This window comes from Marmota marmota, unplaced genomic scaffold (assembly GCF_001458135.2).
Source record: "Marmota marmota marmota unplaced genomic scaffold, marMar, whole genome shotgun sequence".
Taxonomy (NCBI): Eukaryota; Metazoa; Chordata; class Mammalia; order Rodentia; family Sciuridae; genus Marmota; species Marmota marmota.
The window spans coordinates 729,501-753,440 of record NW_026000170.1 but is presented as its reverse complement, the minus strand read 5'-3'; the positions used below and the strand labels follow the sequence as shown (position 1 = coordinate 753,440).

Genomic DNA, 23,940 nt, shown 5'->3' with positions numbered 1-23,940 from the left:
GAGAAAGAGGAATGTGGGAGGGCTCAAGGGGACGTGGGAGGGACTAGCAGCGAGGGGGGAGAGAGGGGGGGTCCAGTCTCCCCTGGCCGAGCACTTTTTTTTTTTTTTTTTTTTTGGAAGTCCTAGCACTAATCTCCAGGACCAGGACTCTTCTCCCAGTCCCTAGGGCCCTTTCCAGCCAAAGGTAGGGAAGGCAAGCTGCCTGAGAAAGGGGAATTTGGGATGTAGAGGATGTGGAGGGACCAAGGAAAAGGGGTGGTGTGGGATGGAGTCGGGGAAACCAACCAACTGAGAGTTTTATTATTGTCTAAGGGGAATGAGACACAAGAAGAGTGGGGAAAAGAACAAATATCGAGGGTGGGGGCTGCAGGGTGTTTCATGAGGGGCAGCTGGGAGGCAGGGGGCTCCTCTGTGAGGCCCTACCCCTGAGCCCCAAAGCCAAATGTTCCCAAAACAAAGCTGTCTTGTTGAGCTGTTTGTCTGGTTTGGGGAAAGCATGTTCAGGGAGCCCCCTCTCTGTGGAGAGGTTGTTCTCAGCCCTGGACAGAGAAGGCCTTGGGCAAAGAGTGGAGAACGCACCCTGGCCTCCCGTTGCCCGGTGACAGCCACACTGGTGTGAGCAGAAGGCTTGGACTACCCCACCCCATTTTCTGCCCAGCATGAGGCCTAGCGTTACTGGGCTCCTTGACCCCTGCAGGGCATCTGAAAGTCTGTGTGCTGAGAAGGGAATGCAGCGGTTTCTCCACAAGCCCTTTGCGGCTGCCCTCCCTGCCTGGGAAAGAGATAAAAATTTGCAGATAGGAATCTGCCCAGATAGGACTCCCACTCAAGGGTTCTGAGGGTCTCCCAGTCTCCCTTTGCCTGTCTCTCTCCACAATCTGTATAGCTGTCTGTCATTTGTCTGGCTAATCGGGGTCATCCCTACTCTGCCTGCTCCTTGGATCTTGTCAATTCCTCTCCTCACATGTCTTCTGTCTCTCTCCCTCACTCCTCATTACTGTGTGCACGATTCTTTTCCATGTCACTTTCCATCCATCTTCAACGTGTCTCTCTCCACTGTCTCTTTCTGTGTTGCCCCCTTCATTCCCACAGTCTCCCTTCCTCTCACATCCTGTCCTGGTCTTCCTCTCTGTGTGTCTTTTCTCAGTCTCTCTTTATCTTGACCATTCTCTGACTCTTGGTTTCTAACCTCTGTCTTCTGATCTCTGGGTCTCTAAGACTGGTGAATGGGGATAAATGAAGATGATGGCAAACTAGGGAAGGACATGTGGGTTGTAACTACTTCTTATGAGTTTTATTATTTCCAAAAGGGAAAGAGAACCCCTTCCCACACCCCAATCTGTGTCCCTCTTTGACTTTGTGTCTCTGCCTTCATTTAGAGTGTGTTTCTATCTCTCAGTCATTAAGGGAATCTCCTTCCCCACAACTCCTCCCTTCTTTCTCTGACTCTGGGCTTTACACACTCTCTCTGGGGTGTCTAGGCGTTTCCTGCCATGCGACCTGTCAGCATCTGGCTGTGGAGTCCATGGGGCCTGCTGCTGTACCTCATGTGCAGCTTGTGCTTGGGGTCTCCGTCCCCTTCCACGGGCCCTGAGAAGAAGGCGGGAAGCCAGGGACTGCGGTTCCGGCTCGCTGGCTTCCCCAGGAAACCCTATGAGGGCCGAGTGGAGATACAGCGAGCTGGTGAATGGGGCACCATCTGTGACGATGACTTCACACTGCAGGCTGCCCATGTCCTCTGCCGTGAGCTGGGCTTCACAGAGGCCACAGGCTGGACCCACAGTGCCAAATATGGCCCTGGAACAGGTAGGTCAGTAATACTCCCGACATAGTCTAGGTAATACCTGAGTGTGGACTAAGTGCAGGGAGAGAGAATGCCAGAATGGCACAGCCACTAGGGCATACAGCATCAAGAACAGCCAGCTTCAAGTAAACCCACAGGGGACAAACTAGCCAATATAGTTACTTCCAGAACTGTGACCTCAGGCTAGTCGCTGCTTTCTATGAGCCTCACATGCACCATGTGCACAATGACTAGATGATTTCTAAGTTTCTTTCTGCTGCAAAAAGATAATTGTAAAAAAAAAAACAAACAAACAACAACAACAACAACAAAAACACATGTACAAAGACAGCCCAGATACAGGTGAGTCTTGTAATGATTAAAGTAAAGTTGGTTTCAAGGGAAGATGAGAGCTAGTAAATGATGTATGGATGTTCTAATGTCAGAAAGAAGCACAGATACTGCAGCTAACAGAATCAAACTAGAACTGGCATATAGAGGTTGAGGGGGTAGGCTTAAGAGAAATTCTCATTGAGGTCCGGAGGTGCTTCACATATGAACCCATAGTGGAAATGATAGACAGAAGCGAGTGTAGCCTGCAACTGATCCACCAGTTCCCGCTAGCTAAACCAGCTTTGGAATAAGGTGTCCCATGCAAACGTCACATTTTAAGAGGAACAGTAGAAAATGGAAATATTTTCAGGGAAGAGCTGCCTAGATGTGAAAGATTCAGAAGCCTAGTTTCAGAGGGAGTAGCTTAAGAAACCAGAGGTGGTTTGGTATAAAAAGAAAAGGTCTTGAATAGCAATTACATGATAGTTGTCTACAAATATGGAAAGGACAGTCATGTGGCTGAGGGACTGAAAAGACTGAATCGGACATGGTTCAGGAAAGTTATAGTCACAAGGAAAAAAAAAGAAAAAGAACAAAAAAGAATCACAAGGACTTTTTTGATGGTTACACACACAGTCTGTTGGGAAGGAGAAAGGTATCCCAGCAGAAACTGGGTAAGTTCTATCAGGGTGTAAATGAGGGGGGGTCCCTGCATCTTGGCAGGAACAGACAACTTTTAGGTTCTGCCCAATTCTATGAGGACATCTATAAGAATTCAGTATGGTCCAGACAGAGAAAAGAACAAGAGACTATGTGGCAACATAGACAGGACAAGCACATAGGAGAATACCAGGATGAGGAGAAAGGATCTTAGATTTCCAGGTGTCATGGACAGGCCAAACTCCTAAGCCTCATTCATTGGCAATGTAGTTTAAGCAATAATTTCACTTAATTTCTCTGAACCCAGTCTATTCATATAAAATGGTCTTCTGGCAGCTCTGTTATAAGAATGGTTAATTATATATACACACATGGTAGAGCACCTGGCACACAGTATGTACTTGATTAATTATAACTATCATTGAATGGGTAAGAACTGATCAGAACTTCAGTGTTGGTTCTTAGTTTTTTATTCACCTTGTTAAATTATTGAGTATTCTCAGATCACTACCAATCTTCCATCAATCTTATGTCCTTTACTTTTCCCCACCATGGTCCCTTGTTCCTTCTCATGGCCAGATGGCCAGGTGTAAGGCCCTGATGTTCACTCTTCCCAGTATCCCCCTTACTCCATCCTTCTTTCCCAAACTTCTCTCTACCCTCATCCCCCACCCCTTCCATAGGCCGCATCTGGCTGGACAACCTGAGCTGCAGTGGAACTGAGCAGAGTGTGACTGAATGTGCCTCCCGGGGTTGGGGAAACAGTGATTGTACCCATGATGAGGATGCCGGAGTCATCTGCAAGGACCAGCGCCTACCTGGATTCTCAGATTCCAATGTCATTGAGGTCTGCAGTACACACCACACACACACACACATATGCACCTATCGGGATGGCCAGACAGCAGGGACTGTAGGATGGTCTTATGTAGTTAGAGAAGGTATTAAAGATTCAAGGTAGTGGGTCCCATAGGCCACCCCCATGAGGTGATTTGAATTGGTGGGAGGCTTGGAGGTAGTGAACAAATGATAGAGCTTCTAGGAGCTGTATAATCCACTGTTTTTTATTATCATTAGCATTCAAGGTACTAAACTTGGCATGAGCTTCTCCAACTCATCCCAGGACACCCCAAGGAGGCATCCTGTGCTCTCCCTCTCATTAGATGTTTCTGCTCTCCTGGAACATCTCCCTTCTTATTTTCTACTCCTTCAAAGCCATTTCCTTTATGGAGTGCCCACTCCTGCTCCATAAAGGCAGACCTAAGTCTTCCTTCCTCAGCGTCTCCTGGCAGCTTTGGCCATTTCTCAGTGCACAGCATGTCCCTGCACTCTTGTGGTTGCAGAAGAGTCCATAAACCTCAGACTGACAGCAGGCGTGGCATCCTTCTTAACCTGCTGCAGTCCCATTCCACCACTGAGTTTACAGCAAGCACACTGAATTGGGGTTCCTTAAAGTTGGCAGGATATATGAGAGATGATACTGGGATTCCTTCCCCTTTTTGTGGTTCCATTGCCAGGTAGAACATCACCTACAAGTAGAGGAAGTGCGACTTCGACCAGCTGTTGGGTGGGGCAGACGACCGCTGCCTGTGACTGAAGGCCTGGTTGAAGTCAGGCTTCCAGATGGCTGGTCTCAAGTGTGTGACAAAGGATGGAGTGCCCACAACAGCCACGTGGTCTGCGGGATGTTGGGCTTCCCTGGAGAAAAGCGGGTCAACACAGCGTTCTACAGGTGAGGGGCGCGGGCGATGGGTGGAGCGAACCGAGGCTGGGTCGTGTTCCTTGAGGAATGGTGTTCAGCGACCTCTGAAAGGGTCTGAAGCTTTGGGGGGACACGGGGGTCTGGAATAATGAAGAAACTAGGAAACTTTTGCTAAGAGACCGTGTGGGACCATGAAGGGGTCCCCAAGGGAGATCTGAAATGGGGACTGTGAAGTTCCCGCTCGCGCGCGTCGGAGCCAGGGGACTGCTGAGTGGCTGCTGGGGTGACGTCAGCGGTCGACGGGCAGATTCTCTGGGCCTCGGAGCGCGCGGAGCCTCGCGATTTCCGAGTTCAGTGAGGGCGCGGCCCGCCACTCCGGGCTGTGCCTGGGTGTGTCCGGCGCGGACTGGACGCCCGGGCCTTCTGTGAGCGCGAGTCATCAGGACTCTGGGGAAGTTCTCCCAAACATCCTTTGGCCCAGGCGCCCGACCCTCTTCATCTAGTTTCCAGGGTACCGAGTCACACTGGTAACGGTTCTGTGCTTACAAGGTCTCCCTTCCTTGGAGCATCTGAAGTGGTCATTTTGAGAAACGGATTTGGGAGCCATACATGTATTTGCAAATCTTTCCACTGTCTGTCTATAATCTATTTCGCAGGCCCAAAATGCTTATTTTCTTCAGCTCTTGGTCAGTTTTGCTAAAAGGCCTCTTGACATTTAGATGATTTTCCACTGAGTACACTACTTCAGATGTGGTCTGATAGGGCAAGGCACAATAGAAATGTTCATCTATTCATCTTTGATTAAAGCATACCTCAAATTTGCATTGCTTTTCTGTTGAGATAGCATCCCACTGCTTACATGGAACTTGTAATCACCTAAAACCGATTCAGATCTTTGCTTACCTTTAATACTGATAGGCCTTTTTGAACCTGAATATATGTTGAGTTTACCCTATTGAGTTTAAATATTTTTTAATTGTAGTTGGTACAATATCTTTATTTATTTTTATGTGATGCTGAGGATGGAACCCAGTACCTCACATGTGCAAGTCAAGTGCTCTACCACTGAGCTAAAGCCCCAGCCCCTGAGTTGCTTTTTTTGGTGGGGTGAGGGGGTTGATATGTCATTTAAAAGCCATCTCATGCTGCTCCTGTGATATAATCTAGAGTTTTGACATGATTTCCCCTCTGTCACCCCTGCCAGCCTTCTCTGGTGGACAGACATGATAGCTATGCCTTCTGGCTTCCTCAAGATGACCATAAAAACCATTGCTGAAATGTTTAAAACTAAAGTTTAATTCTTGCTGAGTGTGGTGGCACATGCCTGTAATCCCAGCTACTCGGGAGGCTAAGGCAGGAAGATCACAAGTTGAAGGCTAGCCTCAGCAATTTAGCCAGGCCCTAAGCAACTATTGTTAGGCATTATTATTCTCCAGCTGTATCAAAATAAAATATAAAAAGGATTGGGGATGTAATTGGCTCAGTGGTAAAGCACCTCTGGGTTCAATCCCCAATACCAAATAAATAAAGCCTAATTCTTGCAAAACTTTCCTCTAGGTTTATACCAAGCCTCTAACAAACAGTTGTGAAGATTTGTGAAGAAACACAGAACATTACAATGATGTAACCCACATTTTGCCATCCTATCTAAAATGAAATCATGGAAGGTTTTGTTGATCTTTGCTAAAATCCAGATACACCATGTTCACAGCCTTCAAATTTACTAATTACGTCACTGAAGGAAATAATAATCCTTTGAATATATTTTTATTGAAATCATTTTAGATCTATAAGGATCTTTTTTCCTAAATGCTCACAAACTTTCTATTTACTAAGTTATTCTTGAGTGTTATATATCTATAGATTTTCCTTTTGTTTATTTTAACAATATATTATCTAATCTCAATAAATTATCTAACAATATATTATCTAATCTCCCATCTTTTCCATATTCCTTAAATTTTCCTTGACTTGGCAGTGAGACACATCTGCAAGTTCCATCAGCTCTGGGAAATATGCTTTATCTGGTCTGGAGAATGAAACCATTTTAAAACAGCTATGTGCTGTGTTTCTTTACTATCATCCATTTGAGGCTATATTTCATTTTCTGTGCTTGTTCTTTACCTTTCCTAATTCAAACATCAGGTTCTGAAAGAACAGTAGGACTTAAATAGCAGTCATTCCAAGTGAAGTGAATAGCATGAACAAAGTTTTAAAGATTCATTCATTCAACGTTTATTTATTGAGACCCTGCATGTGCCAAGTGTTGTTGTAGACACTAGGGATTCAACAGTGAACAAAACACAAAAATTTCTGATTTCATGGACTAAGGGAGAATCAGAAAACAAGTAAAATCATAAAGTGTAAGGATGGTAATGAGTACAATAAATAAAAATAAAGCAGGAAAGGGAATGAAAAAGTAGAAGTGGGACTGTAGTTTTAATAGAGAGGTCAGAGCTAGGCATGGTTGCACATGCTTGCAATCTCAGCAACTGGGGAGGCTGGGGCAGAAAGATTGCAAGTTCAAGGTCAGCCTTAGCAATTTGGCCAGAAACCCTCAGCAATTTAGTGAGACCCTGCCTCAAAATAAAAAGTAAAATCATTTAAAGGAGTTAAGGAATAAGTTATGCAGACATATAGATCTCATTTCCAGAAAAAGAGATAATAAATAAAAAGATTCTGGGGACTGTGTTAGTGTAGTGGGGAGGAGAAAAGGCATTATTATTCTCCAGGGGGCCATTGTGGCTGGAGCTGTGAACAAAGGTGATAAGTGGGGCTATTTGGGACATTGGCTTTTACTCTGTAAGATAAGAACAGAGTAAAAGTAGGGTTTGAACAGAGGTGTGATATCTGAACTCTGTTTTTAACCTCTTCCATTAACTGCTTTATTAGTAGATGCTAAGGAGGCATTAGGCACAAAAAGACAGGGTAACTAGTAGAGGTTATTAGACAAAGTAAAAGGTGATGGTGACCAATGGACATCGTGGAAAATGATCCAATTTTGTGTGTAGTTGCAGGGTTGACAGGACTTGCTGATGAAATCAGCATCCTGTGAGAGAAAGAGGAGTTAAGTATCATTCCATAGGTTTTGGCCTCAGCTAAGTATAGTATTAGCCTTCTCTGTTAAGGAAGACAGTGGGTGGGACATGTTTTCTTGGAGATAGAGAGAGGCATGGAGATTAGAAACTTGGTTTTGGACCTTTTAAATTTGAGGTTTTTTAAGATGTTGAAATGGTAATGTTGAAGAAGGCAACTGGATATGTGACTCTAGAGTTCAGTTAAATAAAGGTATATAAAGGCCTGGGCTGAGGGTGTGTAGCTCAGTTGTAGAGCACTTCCCTAATATATATGAAACCCTGGATTCAATCCTCAGTACTGGGAGAAATAATAGGAATACAAAGTCTAAAAACTGCACAACATCACCAAGAGATTGAGTATATATTAAAAGGGTGGGGGGAAAAGTCCAAGGACTGAACCTCAGGAAGCTTCAGTATTAAGAGGCCAGGAAGATAAGATGAAATGGAAATAATGACATAAGGTAGGTAGAAACACTACCAGAAGAGTATGGTAACCTGGAAGCCAGAAAAGGAGCTTCAAGGAGAGATTGACTATATCAGTGCCACTGAGAGATCTAAAAACATGAGGACTAAGAAATGAACATTTGACTTTGAAACATGAAAGTCATTGTTGACTGGGACAGAGATGATAATGAAAAAGATATACTTAGAAGATAGGAAACGAGAGTAGGGTTTTGCTGAGAAATAATGAAAGAGAGATCAGAATGAATAGAATGAGATCATAAAATGAAATTTTTAGTGCCAGATTTGAAGGTTTGACCATTGCCTTGTAGAAAAAAGGTTAACAATAAAGGTATTTTGGATAGGCAGTGATAAAAAAAAAAAAAAAAGCCAGTGCTTTTGAAGGTTTGCATGATAGTAGTGAGTGGAGACAGGAAGGTCTAGATGCAGCAAACTAGTTAGAAGTTTGTTGTAAAAAATGAAACTTATTAGGCGAATGACAGCTAAGTTAGAGGGAAATGAATAGATCTAAGAAGATTAATAGGATATAGAAAATGAGAAAAGAGACACCTAAGATGATTATGAAACTGCCTGAGAGAATCAGATGTCTCCTGGCTTCAAGTTAATAGAAATAGCTTTAGAGATGGACCATGCCTGGGAAGCCCTAGAGAACCTGTAATTGCCCTAGATATGTATAGCCTGAAGTGGTTTTCACAGAGCAGGAATATTTGCTGTACATTTGGAATCTCATAATGAATCTGGGATCCGAAGGCTGTGGAAGGAGATATGCTAAAGCACAGAGGTCATTGTTAGTGGGGAAAGAGATTACAAAAGTCCTGGGAGACTCTGTGATGATGATGAGTCATAGATCTTCTTTCACAGGTCTTGTCAGACAGAGGGAGCATCCTTAGAGGTAATACAATTATGAAAGATAGCCAAGACAGTATGAAGAAACTTGCCCTCCTTCGAGGGAAAAAAAATTGATTTGCTGGCTTTTAGTGGAAGTCGAAGAGATCATAACCTAATATATTTATCATTTTTAAACTTGTTGGAGTAGTTCTACCCTACAGCATGTGCAAGTTTTAGAATTTTAGAAGAGAAGAATGTTCAGATAATTGAATTTACTGCTTTTGTACATGTAATGAAATTGAGGCTCTAAGAGCTTCAGTGCTGTTTAAGAAGTCATTCTTTAGCTCATTTCAGTTTGATAGATATTTATTGAACTGCTACTCTTTGCCAAGCACTGCCCAAGGTGCTGAGAATATAAAGGTGAATGAATGATGAGAGAGGTAATTACATACCAGCTCATAGAAGACCTTATAGGCCATGTAAAGTATTCAGGACTTTATAATAACAGTAATGGGAAGCCATTAAAATGTGTTCTAATGAAGAGGGCTGTGAGATGACATGATCAGGTTTGTGATTCCAGACCATCATTTTGATTGCATTTCTGAAAATAGTTTGGAGAAAAGTAAGAGTGAATGGATTGGATAGATATAAAGGAAGTAAAATTGACAAGACTGAGTTATTGATTGACTTCAGGAGCCAAGGAAAGAAGTCAAGGTTGACTCCTAGGTTTTTGGAGTGACTTTTGCTAAGAGGGTTTTTTGGTTTGCTTGTTTGTTTGTTTTTGGATCTACATTATATTTTTCAATGACTTCAAGATATCTAATCAGAGCTGGGCACAGTGGTACAAGCCTGTAATTCCAGTGGCTTAGAAGGCTGAAGCAAGAGAATCACAGAGTCCAAAGCCAGCTCAGCAAAAGTGAGGCACTAAGCAACTTAGTGAGATCCTGTCTCTAAGTAGTATACAAAATAGTGCTGGGGTTGTGGCTCAGTGGTCAAGTGTCCCTGAGTTCAATCCCCAGTACAAAAAAAAAAGGCTATCTAAGTAGAAACAAGAAGAAGGCAGTGGAATATATAAGGTACGATATGAATGAGACCATATAAGTATGGAGTGAGAAGTATGTCATCTGAATTTAACAATGTAAAATTGAGAAACAAGTATGAAGTGAGAATAATACCTACCAAAGGGTTTTTTGTTTTGTTCTGTTTTTGTTTTTGTTATTGAGTTTTTGTTTTTTGTTTTTTTTTGTTGTTGTTGTTGTTTTGTGTGTGTGTGTGTGTGTGTTATTTTGTTTGCAATGCTAGGGATTGAACCTGGGAGTTTTACCACTGAGCTACATCCCCTTTTTCTTTTTTTTTTTTTGTATCATTTTTTTTTTTTTTTCAGGTAGAGTCTTGCTCAGTTGCTTAGGGCCTTACTAAGTTGCTGAGGCTAGCCTCAAACTTGTGATCCTCCTGCCTCAGCCTTCCAAGTCACTGGGATCACAGGTGTGTGTCATCATACCCAGCTCCCCACCCCTTTTTTATTTTTCATTTTGAGACAGGGTCTCCCTAAGTTGCCCAGATTGGCCTCAAATTTACAACCTCCTGCCTCAGATTCTGGAGGAGCTGGAATTACAGATGTGCACCATCGCATCTGGCAAGAGCTCTGAAAATTTAAATGACAAGATAAACTAGAAGCTTGCAAAGACCAAGAAAGAGCAAGTAGAATTAGGAATAAAACCAGGTTATTGTAGTTTTATGGTATCCAAAGAAAGAGAAAAGACAGGAGAATCAGATGGATGGCGAAGTCTGTAAGATGAAGGCTGAAAGATGTCATCTGAATTTAACAATGTAAAAGTGATTGCAGAATGGTGGGTAGGGAAAATAAGAGAGAGTGGGTTAAGGAATGAGTAGAGAAAGAGGACATAGAAATGGTGAGGACTGAAATTTCTTCTGATCTTCTGGAGTCACAAAACTGGAATTTTTTGCTGTGGAGAGGTATTGGATGAAGGGTGTATTTGTGTGCATGTGTGGTGTCTGTGTATGTGTGTGGTAGAGATTTGCCCATGTAAAAGGATTTAGTTGAGAAGAAGTTGTGTGTGAGAAGAAAATAATTGTAAGAGATGGAATTCAGAAACATTTGTGGGGAATGGCCTTAGAAAAGAAACAATTTGATGGAATAAGAAGTTGTAAAGATGGAGGCAGGATTTATGTTTGATGGTTGAAGAAAGAAACCAATAATAGTGAGAAACAAGCACATATATATAAATGAAGACATGTATATCAAGACAAATATGAACAAAGATCCTAAAGAATCACCAAATCATTTATAAAACATTTAATAGATAGAAATTTAATATTGATAAGATGCAATATTTTAAACTACACACACACACACACAACTACCTTACAAGATTCTTAACTTAGAAAAGATGGTTTTGGTTTTGGTTTGTTTTGTTTCAGTTCTGGGAATCATGCTAGGCAGATGCTCTACCACTGAATTACATCCTTAGCCCATGAGGTATGTCTAAATTTCCAGATAATATTAAATTCTCAGTACTACACTGGTGCTCATGATGTTCTCTTTGGGTTCATTGGTTAAAGAAAATGCCAAAAGCATCCCATAGTAGACATATTGAGAAAAAGACATTAAGAGAAAAAGTTTCACACCATATATATTTATAAGATGAAACATTCTAAACTCTCAGTAATGTCTCAAGAAAGGAAACTGAGAGTTGTATACTCCTTGGTAGGAATAGTAGACATTTTGGATGTTTTGACAAAAAGACCAACTAAGTAGATACTCAGAAAGAAGCTGGGGGAGGAAATGCCAAACACCTTCTAACCTGTTTAAAATGCATATATTAAAATCCTAGTGCACCTTCAGCAGTACACGATGACAAAATATGACTTCTCAAAAGAAACAGCAAAACAGGAATAAATTCAAAGAAAGGATAACTAAGATGATGACAGGGAATTACATAAACTTAAAAGAGCAGACAGACAAGACCTGCATTCATCTATATATAGTTAGACCAGACAAAGAGAGACCATAATTAAAGTCTTCAAATTTAAAGGGAGAAGAGGGATAGAAACAGACCTGGGCTCTGTCTGTTATGACATTAGACCTAATGAAACCCCTCAAAGCAGGATGTAGTGGCACACACCTGCAATCTCAGGAGACTGAGGCAGGAGGGTTGCAAGTTTGAGGTCAGCCTCAGCAACTTAACAAAATTCTATGTCAAAACACAAAATGAGGGCTGGGGATGTGGCTCAAGCGGTAGCGCACTCGCCTGGCTTGCGCGGGGCGCTGGGTTCGATCCTCAGCACCACATAAAAATAAAATAAAGATGTTACGTCCACCAAAAACTAAAAAATAAATATTAAAAAATTCTCTCTCTCTCTCTCTCTCTCTCTCAAAAAAAAAAAAAGGCATTGTGTTGTGTCCATCTACACCTAAAAAAAAACACAAAATGAAAAAAGGCTGGAGATGTATCTCTGTGCTCAAGTGCCTCTAGATTCAATCCCCAGTCAAAAACAAACAAACAAAAAACTGAGAATAAAATAAGTCAATTAATATCACTCTGAAATATTTATTTCCCTGGAAGTAAGTTTGGAAAATGAACTCAATTTGTGAATGACCAAAGCTTATGAGATTGGAACTTGAAGAGGAAGGGTACACTTCCCAATAAAGCCAATTTAATGTTCTCAGATATCCAGCCTTGGTCCTTGATCATGATCTTGCAGCTGGGACCCAGACAATGCCAGAGTCTTTCTTGAAGAGAGCACCCAAGGGAAAAAATGATGCAGTCAGCTTCCCCAGGCCTTCCCCAGGCTAGTTCTCTATCCTAGCCTGGTCATTGTGGCAACCCTAATACCTTCCCAAGGTTTGCCATCAACATCTGGACCCAGGAGTCCCCCTTTCCCATCTGTCTTATCTAAGTTGGGACGCTGTTCTGGTGTTGGGACACTGTTCATCCTGAGCTCACAGTCTTTGTTACTTCCTCCCTACCTGGTCATGAGCTTGAGGACAAATAGCTATGAAGAGTAGAGCCTTGGGAGTATCTGATGATAGAATATCCTGCCATCAGGAACCCATCTGACTGTTGGAAAAGAAATCTTGTCCCTCGTTCTGATGGCACTGACCTTTTCTATTTGTTTCTACACTGATCCTGACTACTATTGTCTCATCCTCACAGAAAGTTGAGGAAGCGAGCGGCCAAAGCCTCGGCCCGACGCTCCAAGTCGCTTGGAAGGTAATGGGGCAAAAGCCCCGGGACCTCCTGCACTCCCCTGAGGACCCAGGAGGTGGATGGATGGATGACAGACCATCCACGTCCATCCTAGAACCCAAGCTGATGGATTAGGAATGTGACTAGAGAATGGCCATTCCTGGGGGAAGGTGGGGAGGCAAGCATGTGGATGGGCAAGATTTGATTTTAGGAAACACAAGGAGGAAATAATGTAGAAATAACTAAGAAGTCCCTTATCATTATATTTCCTCCAAATAGCTTGGATTGCAGCCTCAGCCATCTGGATTCCTGCTTCTTCTCCCCAACTCTTCACCTCCCTTAGTTCACCTGCAATTTCATTCTCTCTCCTCCCTCAACCTTCCCTCAAACCTCCTCTTCTCTGCATGAGTTTTAAAATTGGATTTCCCATCCACTATCGCTAAGTCCAGAGAACGACATGAGTTCCTGAAGTGCATACATTGATTGCCATGTGTTTGGTGGTGTATGGGGAAGTCCAGCCACGCTTTACTTTGTCCCTTCCCACATTCTGCATGAAAGGTCCTTTCCAGAAACAGAAAATAACCTTCTACATCTCCTGGGTCACATATCTAACCACTACTCCCACCAACATCTTTCTCCTTTTTGCAGACCAGTCATCAAGCCTAAAGTCAAACCCAAATCCCGAGTGGGCAGGGGGCCAATCAAGAGGTAAATAAATTTGGGGATGGATGGAGAGGAGCAGGAGCACAGAATCATGAAGTTGGAGGAATCAGGCTGTGGTCAGGGATGAATGCAAGAGAGGCCTCTTTGGCTGAAAGAGCTGACCAAGAGGTGGAGGAGCAGGAGCTATGACAAAGCCCTTTCCAGATTCTTTATGGAAATGTTAAGTAAGAATGGCCCCACATCAGTCTCTGGGGAATTTAGCTTGCATAAGATTTTTGCACTTTGTTCCACATGTTTGTCCCCTTCAGTGAGTTTTACTAGATACATTGGCATTTTTCTCCTTCAGACACTGTACTTATCTCTCTCCCAAGAAGTTAAGTTTGCCTAAGGGATCAGTGTTCCCATCCTACCTTTATGTAATTAGGTTTCTAAAATGCCACCCGTTTACCTGAAGTGGAGTGAGAAACTTTCCAGGAATGGAGTGAGATTCACAGTCCCTGCCTCTCTGGCCCTGCTCACACTATTAGACTCCCAGTTCCATGACTCTCTCCTGTGCCCCTTAAGAAGTTAAGGAAATGGGAAACTTCCAATCCTTCCTCCTGACTGATCTCTAAAAGGCAGTTTGCATGTTAAAATTAAGTCCTGCTGACAACTTCTTTAGCAGTGATCGAGGTACACAAAATTCAGCTCTTTCACTGTCCCCTCCTTTCCTCAGCAAGTTCCAGGGTCACTCCTGGTATCCCTTATTCCCCAGTTTCTCCCTCTAGTGGTTGCAAAGTAGCTCAAAACTTGAGGGTGTTCTTGCAGTACCTGTCTTAGCTTATGGTCATCTTTGCCTCACATGGCCATAGTCTGCACTTCCCTGACCCCAGTATTAAAGCACACACTGCTGCATTGATTTTGTTCATTGTAGAGAACAGAAAAGAGAGAGTTTAGAAAATAGAAACTTTTTCCTTTGATGGCCTCTCTGACTTTTATTTGCAGTAGAACAGAACTTTGGGGTGGTACCTTATCTCTTTGATCTTCAGGATCCATTTCCCCTGAATTTCCAAAGATATTCTGTAAAATTTCCAGGCTTCCTTTGTCCATTTTGTTAGAAATGTTTCCTTCTTTCTTTGTCTTCCTAGCAAATGGCTTCAAGTCATTATATTCCTTCCTTCCACATACATTGATAGGGAAGATTACCGCAATAATTCATCACCAGATCAGCCTCACAGGTCCATTCCACCTATCTGCTTCCCTTTATCTCTGGGCTCTACCCAGGTGTTCTGCAAAGAGGGTACGTCTCTTTTTTTTTTTAATTGGCAGTACTGGGGATTGAACCCAGGTTCGTTCTACCACTGAGCTGTATCCACACATCCCCAGCCCTTTTGTTTTATTTTGAGGTAGGGTCTTACTACATTGCTAAGGCTGGCCTTGAGCTTTTGGTCCTTCTACCTTAACCTCCAGAGTCTCTGGCATTGCAGGTGTGTGGCTTTTAAGGGTACTTCTATTCTCCCCACACCTCACTGCAATCTCTCATTGCACAAAGCCTCCCTTTCTTCCCCTCCTCAAGCATCTCTCTGCAGTATTATTTCCAAGCTTTACCATCTCTAATTTAGTCCTACTTACCTGCTCAGATGTCTAAGGGACATCGTTGGGTTGAAATTGTAGAAGCATGGACATCTCATTAAAGACTTCTACAGCTCAGCTCAGATCCTAGGCTACCTTTGTCACTGTTATTCCCATCTACATTCCTTCTCTGACCATGCAATCCCTCCAGCTTTGTCTGTCCTGCATTCATATATCTTCATTCCTGCTTATGCCATCACCAGTCCTTCCTTTTTGTATTCGTTCTTTTTTGTTATACATGTCAGTAGAATGTATTTTGACATATCATACATCCATGGATTATAACTTTCCATTCTTGTGGTTAAACATGATGTGGAGTTACACTGGTCATGTATTCATATATGAATATAGAAAAGTTATGTCTGATTCATCCTATTGTCTTTCCCATTCCCATCCTCCCTCCCATCCCCCCATTCTCCTGTCCAATCCGGTGAACCTCCACTCCTCCCTCCACCCACCACCCCCATTTGTGAGCCAGCATCTACATATCAGAGAGAACATTTGGCCTTTGGTTTTGGGGGCATTCGCTTATTTCACTTAGAACTGGTAGTCTCCAGTTCTATCCATTTACTGGAAGATGTCATAATTTCATTCTTTATAGCTGAGTAATACTCCTTTGTGTATATATATACCACATTTTCTTTATCCATTTACCGATTGAAGGGCACCTAGGTTGGTTCCATAGCTTAGCTATTGTGAATTGAGCTTCTATGAATGTAGATATGGCCATGTCACTATAGTATGCCACCAGTCCTTCCTATGGCCACCATCTGGTCTGTTCTTCCTGTAACTGCTCACCATATTCTACCTTACAGAGTTTCTGACCTGGAAGCCCCTCTGGCCTCTGGAAAGCCATTTAGATCCAAGACTTCCTCATCCTTTGTATCCTGACTTGCTCAGTTACTTCAGTCTCAGCATGATAGACAGGTTCTACTCATTCTGGATATTCAGGATCTAGTTGGTGTTGGCCACTACCCACTGACTATTGCTTCTGACTGTATAGTTCTGGCTTCCCACTTGATTTGTACAGCAGCCTAAGCTCCTGGCTCCTTCATGAAACCACAAGGTTTCTGTCAAGCAAGTCAAGACTGGTTATCCTTTCCCTAGGGTTCTTTTGCTGCAGAAGTTCCCCAAGGACCCTCCTGTCTGGGTGGTCAAGGCACTTTCAGCTACACTCTTGGCAATTCCTGTGTCTCTCTCAAGAGAAACACAAAAGGGGAAAAGAGGGAATATGTGTTCATAAGAGGTTGGGGGGATGGGGGAGCAATGGAGTGGGCAGAGGTTTGTGGGGCACAGAGGCAGGAACATTGTTTTACCCTACTGCACCTCACTCCTGTCCCCCCAGGCTGCTGGCCCAGCGGCAGCAACACTCCTTTGGTCTGCATGGGGTGGCGTGCGTGGGCACGGAAGCCCACCTCTCCCTCTGTCCTCTGGAGTTCTATCGTGCCAATGAAACCACCAGGTGTCCTGGGGGGGGCCCTGCGGTGGTGAGCTGTGTGCCAGGCCCTCTCTACACGGCGTCCAGTGGCCAGAAGAAGCAACAACAGTCGAAGCCTCAGGGGGAGGTGTGTGAGACAGTGACTGACCTTTCCCAGCCCAGGTGGAAAACCCTTTAGTCTGGCCAACCCCCTCCCATTAAGCACAGCCCTGACCTTTGAGAACAGAGAGGAACCTTCCAGGGGGTGGGCCACAGACCTGACAACACCCACTCCCTCCCACCAAACATTCTACTTAGTCATGTCCAGGCTGTTTCCATTCACCTCTGCTGGGCACATCTCTCCCCTCTACAGGCACGTGTGCGTCTAAAAGGTGGAGCCCACCCTGGAGAGGGCCGGGTGGAAGTCCTGAAGTCTGGCACATGGGGCACAGTCTGTGACCGCAAGTGGGATCTGCAGGCAGCCAGCGTGGTGTGTCGGGAGCTGGGCTTTGGCAGTGCACGAGAGGCTCTGAGTGGTGCCCGCATGGGGCAGGGTGAGGGGGCAGGGAGATGGGAGGGAGAAGGAAGGAGGAGGTTCACATTCCCAGGGGGCATATTCCTTGGGAAGGTAGAGTTCCCTGGGCAATGAAGGTCTAATTACAAACTCCTGAGCTTTTATTTCTCACCCTAGGCATGGGTGCCATCCACTTGAGTGAAGTTCGATGTTCTGGCCAGGAGTCGTCTCTCTGGAAGTGTCCCTTTAAGAACATCACAGCTGAGGACTGTTCCCATAGCCAGGATGCTGGGGTGCGATGCAATTTGCCCTACACTGGAGTGGAGACCAAGGTCAGTCATACTTTCCACCTTTGTTCAGGTCTCCCATCTCTCATTTTTTCTAGTCCTGACCTCTATTCTACAGCCTTATAGCCCCTAGTCCATTGTTCCATTGCCCTACCACCCTGCAGCTCCTTCTGCCCCCATCACCTGCTAGCTAAATCACTCTAGCCACAACCTTACTACAGACCCCACCACTCCACCCCAAAAGCTTCCCCTGGTGCTTCCATTCTGTCACTACAGATCCGACTCAGTGGGGGCCGCAGCCGACATGAGGGACGAGTTGAGGTGCAAGTAGGGGGACCTGGGCACCTTCGCTGGGGCCTCATCTGTGGGGATGACTGGGGGACACTGGAGGCCATGGTGGCCTGTAGGCAACTTGGTCTGGGCTACGCCAATCATGGCCTGCAGGTAAGTAGGAAGGAGAAGGGAAGCTAAAGCTATTGTCTTCAAAGCCTGTTTTGGGCAAAGGACTATGGAAATGAGTCCCTTGGCCAACAGGCTGGATCCTGAGGCCTCACAGAAATACCTACATATGTCCCCAGGAGACCTGGTACTGGGACTCGGGGAATATAACGGAGGTGGTGATGAGTGGAGTACGTTGCACAGGAACTGAGCTGTCCCTGGACCAATGTGCCCATCACAGCACCCACACCACCTGCAAGAGGACAGGGACCCGCTTCACTGCTGGAGTCATCTGTTCTGAGAGTGAGTGAAGGTTAGGGTGTCACAAGTGAAAGAAGGGAGACTCTGGGCCACCCCTTGTAAGGAGAGAGGGTATAATAATATGGAGGGGTTACTCCTTCCCCGTGGAAAATCAGTCTCACACTAAGGGGAATGGAAGCACCCCCATCTGTCCCTGCCCCTCAGAAGTGACTCCTATCCCTCTTCTTCCTTTCCCATGCAGCTGCCTCAGATTTGCTGCTGCATTCAGCTCTGGTGCAGGAGACAGCCTACATCGAGGACCGGCCGCTGCACATGTTGTATTGTGCTGCAGAAGAGAACTGCCTGGCCAGCTCTGCCCGCTTAGCCAATTGGCCTTATGGCCATCGGCGTTTGCTCAGATTCTCCTCCCAGATCCACAACCTGGGACGAGCTGATTTCAGGCCCAAGGCTGGGCGCCACTCCTGGGTGTGGCATGAATGCCATGGGTGAGAGGGCAGAGGGTGACAAGTAGAAGGGCAAGGTCACAGGGAGGAGGCAAGCCTGATGGAGTCAGGGAAAGAAACAGGAGTTCCCTTGTCCCCACAGGCATTACCACAGTATGGACATCTTCACTCATTATGATATCCTGACCCCCAACGGCACCAAGGTGGCTGAGGGCCACAAAGCTAGTTTCTGTCTAGAAGACACTGAGTGTCAGGAGGGTGAGTTGGGAATCAGAATATACTTCACCACCACCAAAGCACAGCATTTTTTTTTTTTTTTACTAACATATGCCAATCCCTTCAGATGTCTCCAAGAGATATGAGTGTGCCAACTTTGGAGAGCAGGGCATCACTGTAGGTTGCTGGGATCTCTACAGGCATGACATCGACTGTCAGTGGATTGACATCACAGATGTAAAGCCAGGAAACTACATTCTCCAGGTGCCTGGAGTCTGGGGCTTCCAGATGGCAGGTGGGATGGGTATTTCATACACATTTGGACTTGAGAATTGCAGCTGGGTCAAGTTGCCTTTTTAACCCACAGGTGGTCATCAACCCAAATTTTGAAGTAGCAGAGAGTGACTTCACCAACAATGCAATGAAATGTAACTGCAAATATGATGGACATCGCATCTGGGTGCACAACTGCCACATTGGTATTTGATGGGAAGAGCAATCCCAGGAGGATTGGGAGAAGGGAGGAAAGGCTTTCATTTGCTTTTCCCTAAGTGGTTTCTGCATCTCCCCTGTGCATTTGTTTCATTTTGATTTTCATTTTTGCTTTTTGGTAACAGAGATTGAACCCAGTGGCACTTAACCACTAAGCCGAGAAAAAAAAAAAAAAATATATATATATATATATATTTCTGAGTTAGGGTCTCGCTAAGTTGCTGAGGCTGGCATTGAACTTGCAATTCTCCTGCCTCAGCCTCCCAAGCCACTGGGATTATAGGCATTACACCACTGTGCCCAGCTCCCATACACTTCCGGACCTCAGTCTCTCCACTTCTTCCAACCTTTCCCCACAATGGATCTGTCTTCCTGCCCCCGTGCAGGACAATCCCCCACACTGCCTGTCTATTCTGCAGGTGATGCCTTCGGTGAAGAGGCCAACAGGAGGTTCGAGCGCTACCCTGGCCAGACTAGCAACCAGATCATCTAAAGGCTGGGCCACCACCCTCTTCTGCAAACCACCACTGGCCCCCAATGGCAGGGGTCTGAGGCTGCCATTACCTCAGGAGCTTACCACAGAAGGCCTGATGTCAACAGGCCTGCTGCACTCATCCACCTGTGCACTATGAATGTGGAACTGTCAAGTAGAAATTACTGCCCCCTTCCTAGGCCAGCTGTCAGTATTTGTGGCCAAGTATGGGGAATATCTGCTCCCAGGCCCAGCACCGAGCAGAACATACCACAAAGAGCAGCACCTGACTAACTGCCCAGAACAATAGATGTCAGCAGCTCGTTTTCTTGAATGGGGAGGTCAGGATGGTCAGCTCCCATAGCTCCCCTAATTTCAGGGGGCCTACAGCTTTACCTCTAGCCTTTAGGTGGGCAGAAAGATCCAGCCCTCCCCTCCCATTTTTGACTATAACATGTTGCTAGGTATAATTTTATTTTATATAAAAAGTGTTCTTGCGATTCTTCAGAGCCCAGGAATTGGTGCTGGTGATTGGAGGGACCTGCCCCCCACTGGTTCATTAAATCCTCTGCCCAGGTGCCCTCAGAATACAGGCTAGGAAGTCCAAGAGGAAATCCGAGCAAGAGCCTCACACTCTTGCTAATCCAGTCATTCTGTGACCTCAGGAGTCACATATAACGTCAGTGTTTCTGGCCCCCGCCGGATCCTCACTGCCAGCTGGGATTGGGTTCGAACAGCTTCATAAACATCTTCAGCATTTTGTACCAGCTGCTCCCCAATGGCCAAGATCACATCACCGGGTCGTAGACCAGCCCTGTGAAGAAAGATGGAGAAAAATGGAGTAGATATCCCACTTCAAGGACACATACACACCTCTCCCACCCCACCTCACAAAACAGTCTCTCCTTCACCTGTGTGCAGGGGAACCCAGGATGACTTTATGGATGAGCACACCATGTTGGACATCAGGAAAGCTTGGTTCTCGAAGCTGTAGTTCAGCAAGAATGCTGAAAGGACACAGATAACCCTATCAGTCACACCTAGCATTCTCCCCACTTCAAGACTCACTGACAAATGCATGGCTAGGACACACACTAGGTACTACAGATACGAAGGCAGTTCCCTTTTTGCCTTTTAGCAATTAGGAAGTACAATATGTACATAAAAGAGAACTGATTCCAAATGACACACAGAATTAAATCAATAGCACTAATGTCATTCTAGAATCCTAAGAAAAGCTTTAAGGGGGCAATAGAACACAGGCTGAGCCTAAGGATGGGTCTGATATTTATATAAAACAAGAACAACATAAATAAAGACAAAGGAGTGGGAAATCAGGTTGGCTGGAACAAAGTATTCCTGTAGGAAGTAACAGAAGTCAAATCTAGAAAGCTGTTAGAGACAGGTGGAAAATGGCCATTAAGTGCCAGATTAATGGATTAAAAACTAAATCACAACAGTAACAGGATGGAATCTATCCAGTAACAGGGAGACAGCTAGTAACAGGTAGTATAAAAAAGTCAAGTTGATAAGAGGGAACAACTCTTTTAACAGTGAGAGGCAGCTCATCTTAAATGAAGACAGAAGTGAGAACAAAGCTCAATACGGGATCAGTAGCTCATCACTGTAGTGAGGGGAGAAGTTTCAAAGGGAGAATGGGTAAAAGAGACCTGTCATCTGGAGATGGGAGTAAGCAAACAGCTTCAACCAAGTGGCCCTACATGTCACTATTCCTAATGCTCATACCTGGGAGTAAGAGTCAGCATCATCACTCCAATATAGCGGCGCTGGCACCCACTGATTCCAAACCAGGAGTCTATGAAAGGGAAACAAATAAGTCCCACTCAGCTACATCCTTCCTTCCCCTCCCTCTCCTTCCAACAGAATTCCCCTCCAGTGGGCTGGGGCTGTGGCTCAGAGGTAGAGCACTTGCCTGGCATGTGTGAGGCACTGGGTTTGATCCTCAGCACCACGTATAAATAAATAAAATAAAGGTCTATCAACAACTAAAAAAAAGAATATTAAAAAAAAAAAAAAAGAATTCCCCTTCAGTAAGTCCCAAGGAATGCCCCTGCCCTATATCCCATCCACCATTGTAAAGGTATCCCTTTCCCTCTAAGCCAAGCTCACTTTTCTTTTCCCCACGATGCAAAAACTCTCTAAGGCGATCAGAAGGGATAGCAAAGGAGATTCCAGCTGTGACCTTCATGGTATTCACTCCAATCACCTCCCCATCCTGCAGGGACACAACCCAAATAGATAGTAAGGTGTGGGAACACCTGAACAGGAGTAGCAGAGACTATTGAGGGGATATGATTGGACACTGGAAGAGAGGCAACAGCGATTGCACAGAAACTTGTATTTGTAAGTCAGAAAAGAAAACCACCATTTCTACGCTGTCCTGAGGCAGGAATTCTTAGAAGAAAGATCACACTCACCAGGTTAACCAGGGGACCTCCAGAGTTTCCAAACTGCAAGACAAGAAGAAAATATGGACGAGTTCTGGGGATTCTAAGCCTGGGGACATAACCAAGTTATAGGCATCTTCTCCAAATTGTCTTCTCTCCCAGCCCATGAATGAGTAGCTGCCTTTTTGCAGCCCAACCTCTGAATATAGGCTCATAAGTTGGCCCCTGTACTACACATCCACCAATCCCATTTGTCATTTCTCACATATCAGGACGTACATCAATAGCTGCATCAGTTTGAATGTATTCCACATTGGTTTGGGGGAGTCCCAGGTCTCTTGCTGGACGTTGAGCAGAGCTAACAATGCCAGATGTGATCGTGTTCTGCAGTGCAAACGGACTTCCCATGGCAACAACAAACTCCCCTTGTCGGACATCAGCGGACCGTCCCAGGGGCAACGTGGGGAGAGGCTCCTAAGGAAGAATGAGGCAGGGGGACTGTCATCTAGAGATGAGAGTAAGCAAATAGCTCCAACCAGATGTGACTTACTCCAACCCCACCTTGGTCTGAATCCTCAGTGTGGCAATGTCTGCCACAGGATCCACAGCTGTGACCATGGCCTCATATGTGTCGCCACTAGGCAGCCTCACACGGACTCGGCGCCGATCGGCCACCACATGGGCATTGGTAACGATAAGCCCGTCAGCAGCTACCACAAATCCTGAGCCGTTCGAGATAGGGACTTCACGGCCAGAGAAAGGGTGCCTGAAATAGGAAAGGGAACCACGGAGATGAGGAAGCTCCCATTCCTCCCGTTCACCCGCCCTCGGGCCGCGACTAGGATGCCTCCAATTCTATCCCACCATTACCGGTCCAGGATCTCGATATAGACCACGGCAGGTGCCGTCTTCTCCACTACGTCTGCGATGAAATTGTACTGGCTCCGGGGTGAGGTGGGTGGCGGAGCAGGGACTGCAGCAAGGACCGATGGGGGACCCCGACCCCCGCCCCACAACAGCAGCAGCACAGCCCCCCCAGCGCCCAGCGCTACCGCCAGCCACACGCGCAAGCGGGTTCCAGGGGTCCCCGAGGACTCCTGGGTCCGGGGATCTGGAGTCTCAGCAGTCAGTCGTGCCTGGGGGTCCGGGGTCCCAGACGTCAGACATGCCCGCGACTCAGGGACCCCCACAGATAACCGGGCCCGGAGACCGGGGGTCCCATAAGTCACCCGGGCCTGGAGGTCAGGAGTGCCTGACGTCAGCAGGGCCCGGAGGTCAGGGGTCAACAAGGGTCCCTTACCCCAGAGAATACCCCCCAAAGCCCGCAATCCGCGGAGGCTCCAGCCTGCACCCCGCCCCGCCCTCAGCGCAGCCATCAGCTCCGCCTCGGTTGCCTCCTCGCCCGCCCTACTCAAAGGCGGTGCCCCGGAGGCTAGCAGGCGGACAGCGGGAAGCGGGGCACGCTGGTACCTGAAGTCCTCCAGAAGTGCACGCCGGGACCCAGGATTCCCGGAGGCGGACTCCGCCCCGCTTCGCGAATGCCGGGAATTGTGGTCCCGGTGGGACGCCAGTTCTTAGGCTGCCCAAGAGGCCGCGGGGCATGCTGGGACCGCTAGCCCTTCCGGGGCGCCTCGGACTTCCAGTCCCGGCACCCGGGCTGAT

The 23,940-nt window shown here is 45.8% G+C and overlaps 2 protein-coding genes across 5 annotated transcripts; one reads left to right on the top strand and one right to left on the bottom strand.

The window, feature by feature from the left end:
- Nucleotides 1–54: 54 nt before the first annotated feature.
- On the top strand, nucleotides 55–20,379 carry Loxl3 (lysyl oxidase like 3). 2 transcript variants are annotated; one of them, XM_015499841.2, is made up of 14 exons: nucleotides 55–184; nucleotides 1,482–1,806; nucleotides 3,460–3,623; nucleotides 4,294–4,508; nucleotides 16,676–16,895; nucleotides 17,121–17,301; nucleotides 17,439–17,593; nucleotides 17,825–17,992; nucleotides 18,127–18,289; nucleotides 18,489–18,732; nucleotides 18,833–18,948; nucleotides 19,034–19,170; nucleotides 19,274–19,385; nucleotides 19,818–20,379. In XM_015499841.2, the coding sequence occupies exons 2-14, from the start codon at nucleotides 1,494–1,496 to the stop codon at nucleotides 19,889–19,891; spliced, it is 2,262 nt and encodes a 753-aa protein (XP_015355327.1). In that variant the 5' UTR covers nucleotides 55–184; nucleotides 1,482–1,493; the 3' UTR covers nucleotides 19,892–20,379. The 2 variants fall into 2 exon arrangements, with proteins under 2 accessions (XP_015355327.1, XP_048643366.1); XM_048787409.1 differs by lacking the exons at nucleotides 55–184; nucleotides 1,482–1,806; nucleotides 3,460–3,623; nucleotides 16,676–16,895.
- On the bottom strand, nucleotides 20,326–23,771 carry Htra2 (HtrA serine peptidase 2). 3 transcript variants are annotated; one of them, XM_015499846.2, is made up of 8 exons: nucleotides 23,149–23,771; nucleotides 22,840–23,044; nucleotides 22,558–22,752; nucleotides 22,309–22,341; nucleotides 22,001–22,106; nucleotides 21,617–21,686; nucleotides 20,782–20,877; nucleotides 20,326–20,684 (listed from the first exon to the last, which is right to left on the bottom strand). In XM_015499846.2, exons 1-8 carry the CDS (start codon nucleotides 23,652–23,654, stop codon nucleotides 20,519–20,521), a joined length of 1,377 nt encoding a protein of 458 aa, XP_015355332.1. In that variant the 5' UTR covers nucleotides 23,655–23,771; the 3' UTR covers nucleotides 20,326–20,518. The 3 variants fall into 3 exon arrangements, with proteins under 3 accessions (XP_015355332.1, XP_015355333.1, XP_048643372.1); XM_015499847.2 differs by lacking the exon at nucleotides 20,782–20,877; XM_048787415.1 differs by lacking the exon at nucleotides 22,309–22,341 and having other exon boundaries at nucleotides 23,149–23,724.
- Between the last annotated feature and the right edge of the window lie 169 nt (nucleotides 23,772–23,940).

Coding starts and splice junctions, on each gene's coding strand:
- Loxl3 (XM_015499841.2), top strand. CDS start 1,494: ATGCGACCTGTCAGCATCTGGCTGTGGAGTCCATGGGGCCTGCTGCTG. Junction 17,993..18,126: donor ACGCCAATCATGGCCTGCAG/GTAAGTAGGAAG, acceptor ATATGTCCCCAG/GAGACCTGGTACTGGGACTC. Junction 18,733..18,832: donor GTGTGGCATGAATGCCATGG/GTGAGAGGGCAG, acceptor TTGTCCCCACAG/GCATTACCACAGTATGGACA.
- Htra2 (XM_015499846.2), bottom strand. CDS start 23,654: ATGGCTGCGCTGAGGGCGGGGCGGGGTGCAGGCTGGAGCCTCCGCGGA. Junction 21,687..22,000: donor GCATCGTGGGGAAAAGAAAA/GTGAGCTTGGCT, acceptor TCCCTTTCATAG/ACTCCTGGTTTGGAATCAGT. Junction 20,685..20,781: donor CTGGGTTCCCCTGCACACAG/GTGAAGGAGAGA, acceptor CTTTCTTCACAG/GGCTGGTCTACGACCCGGTG.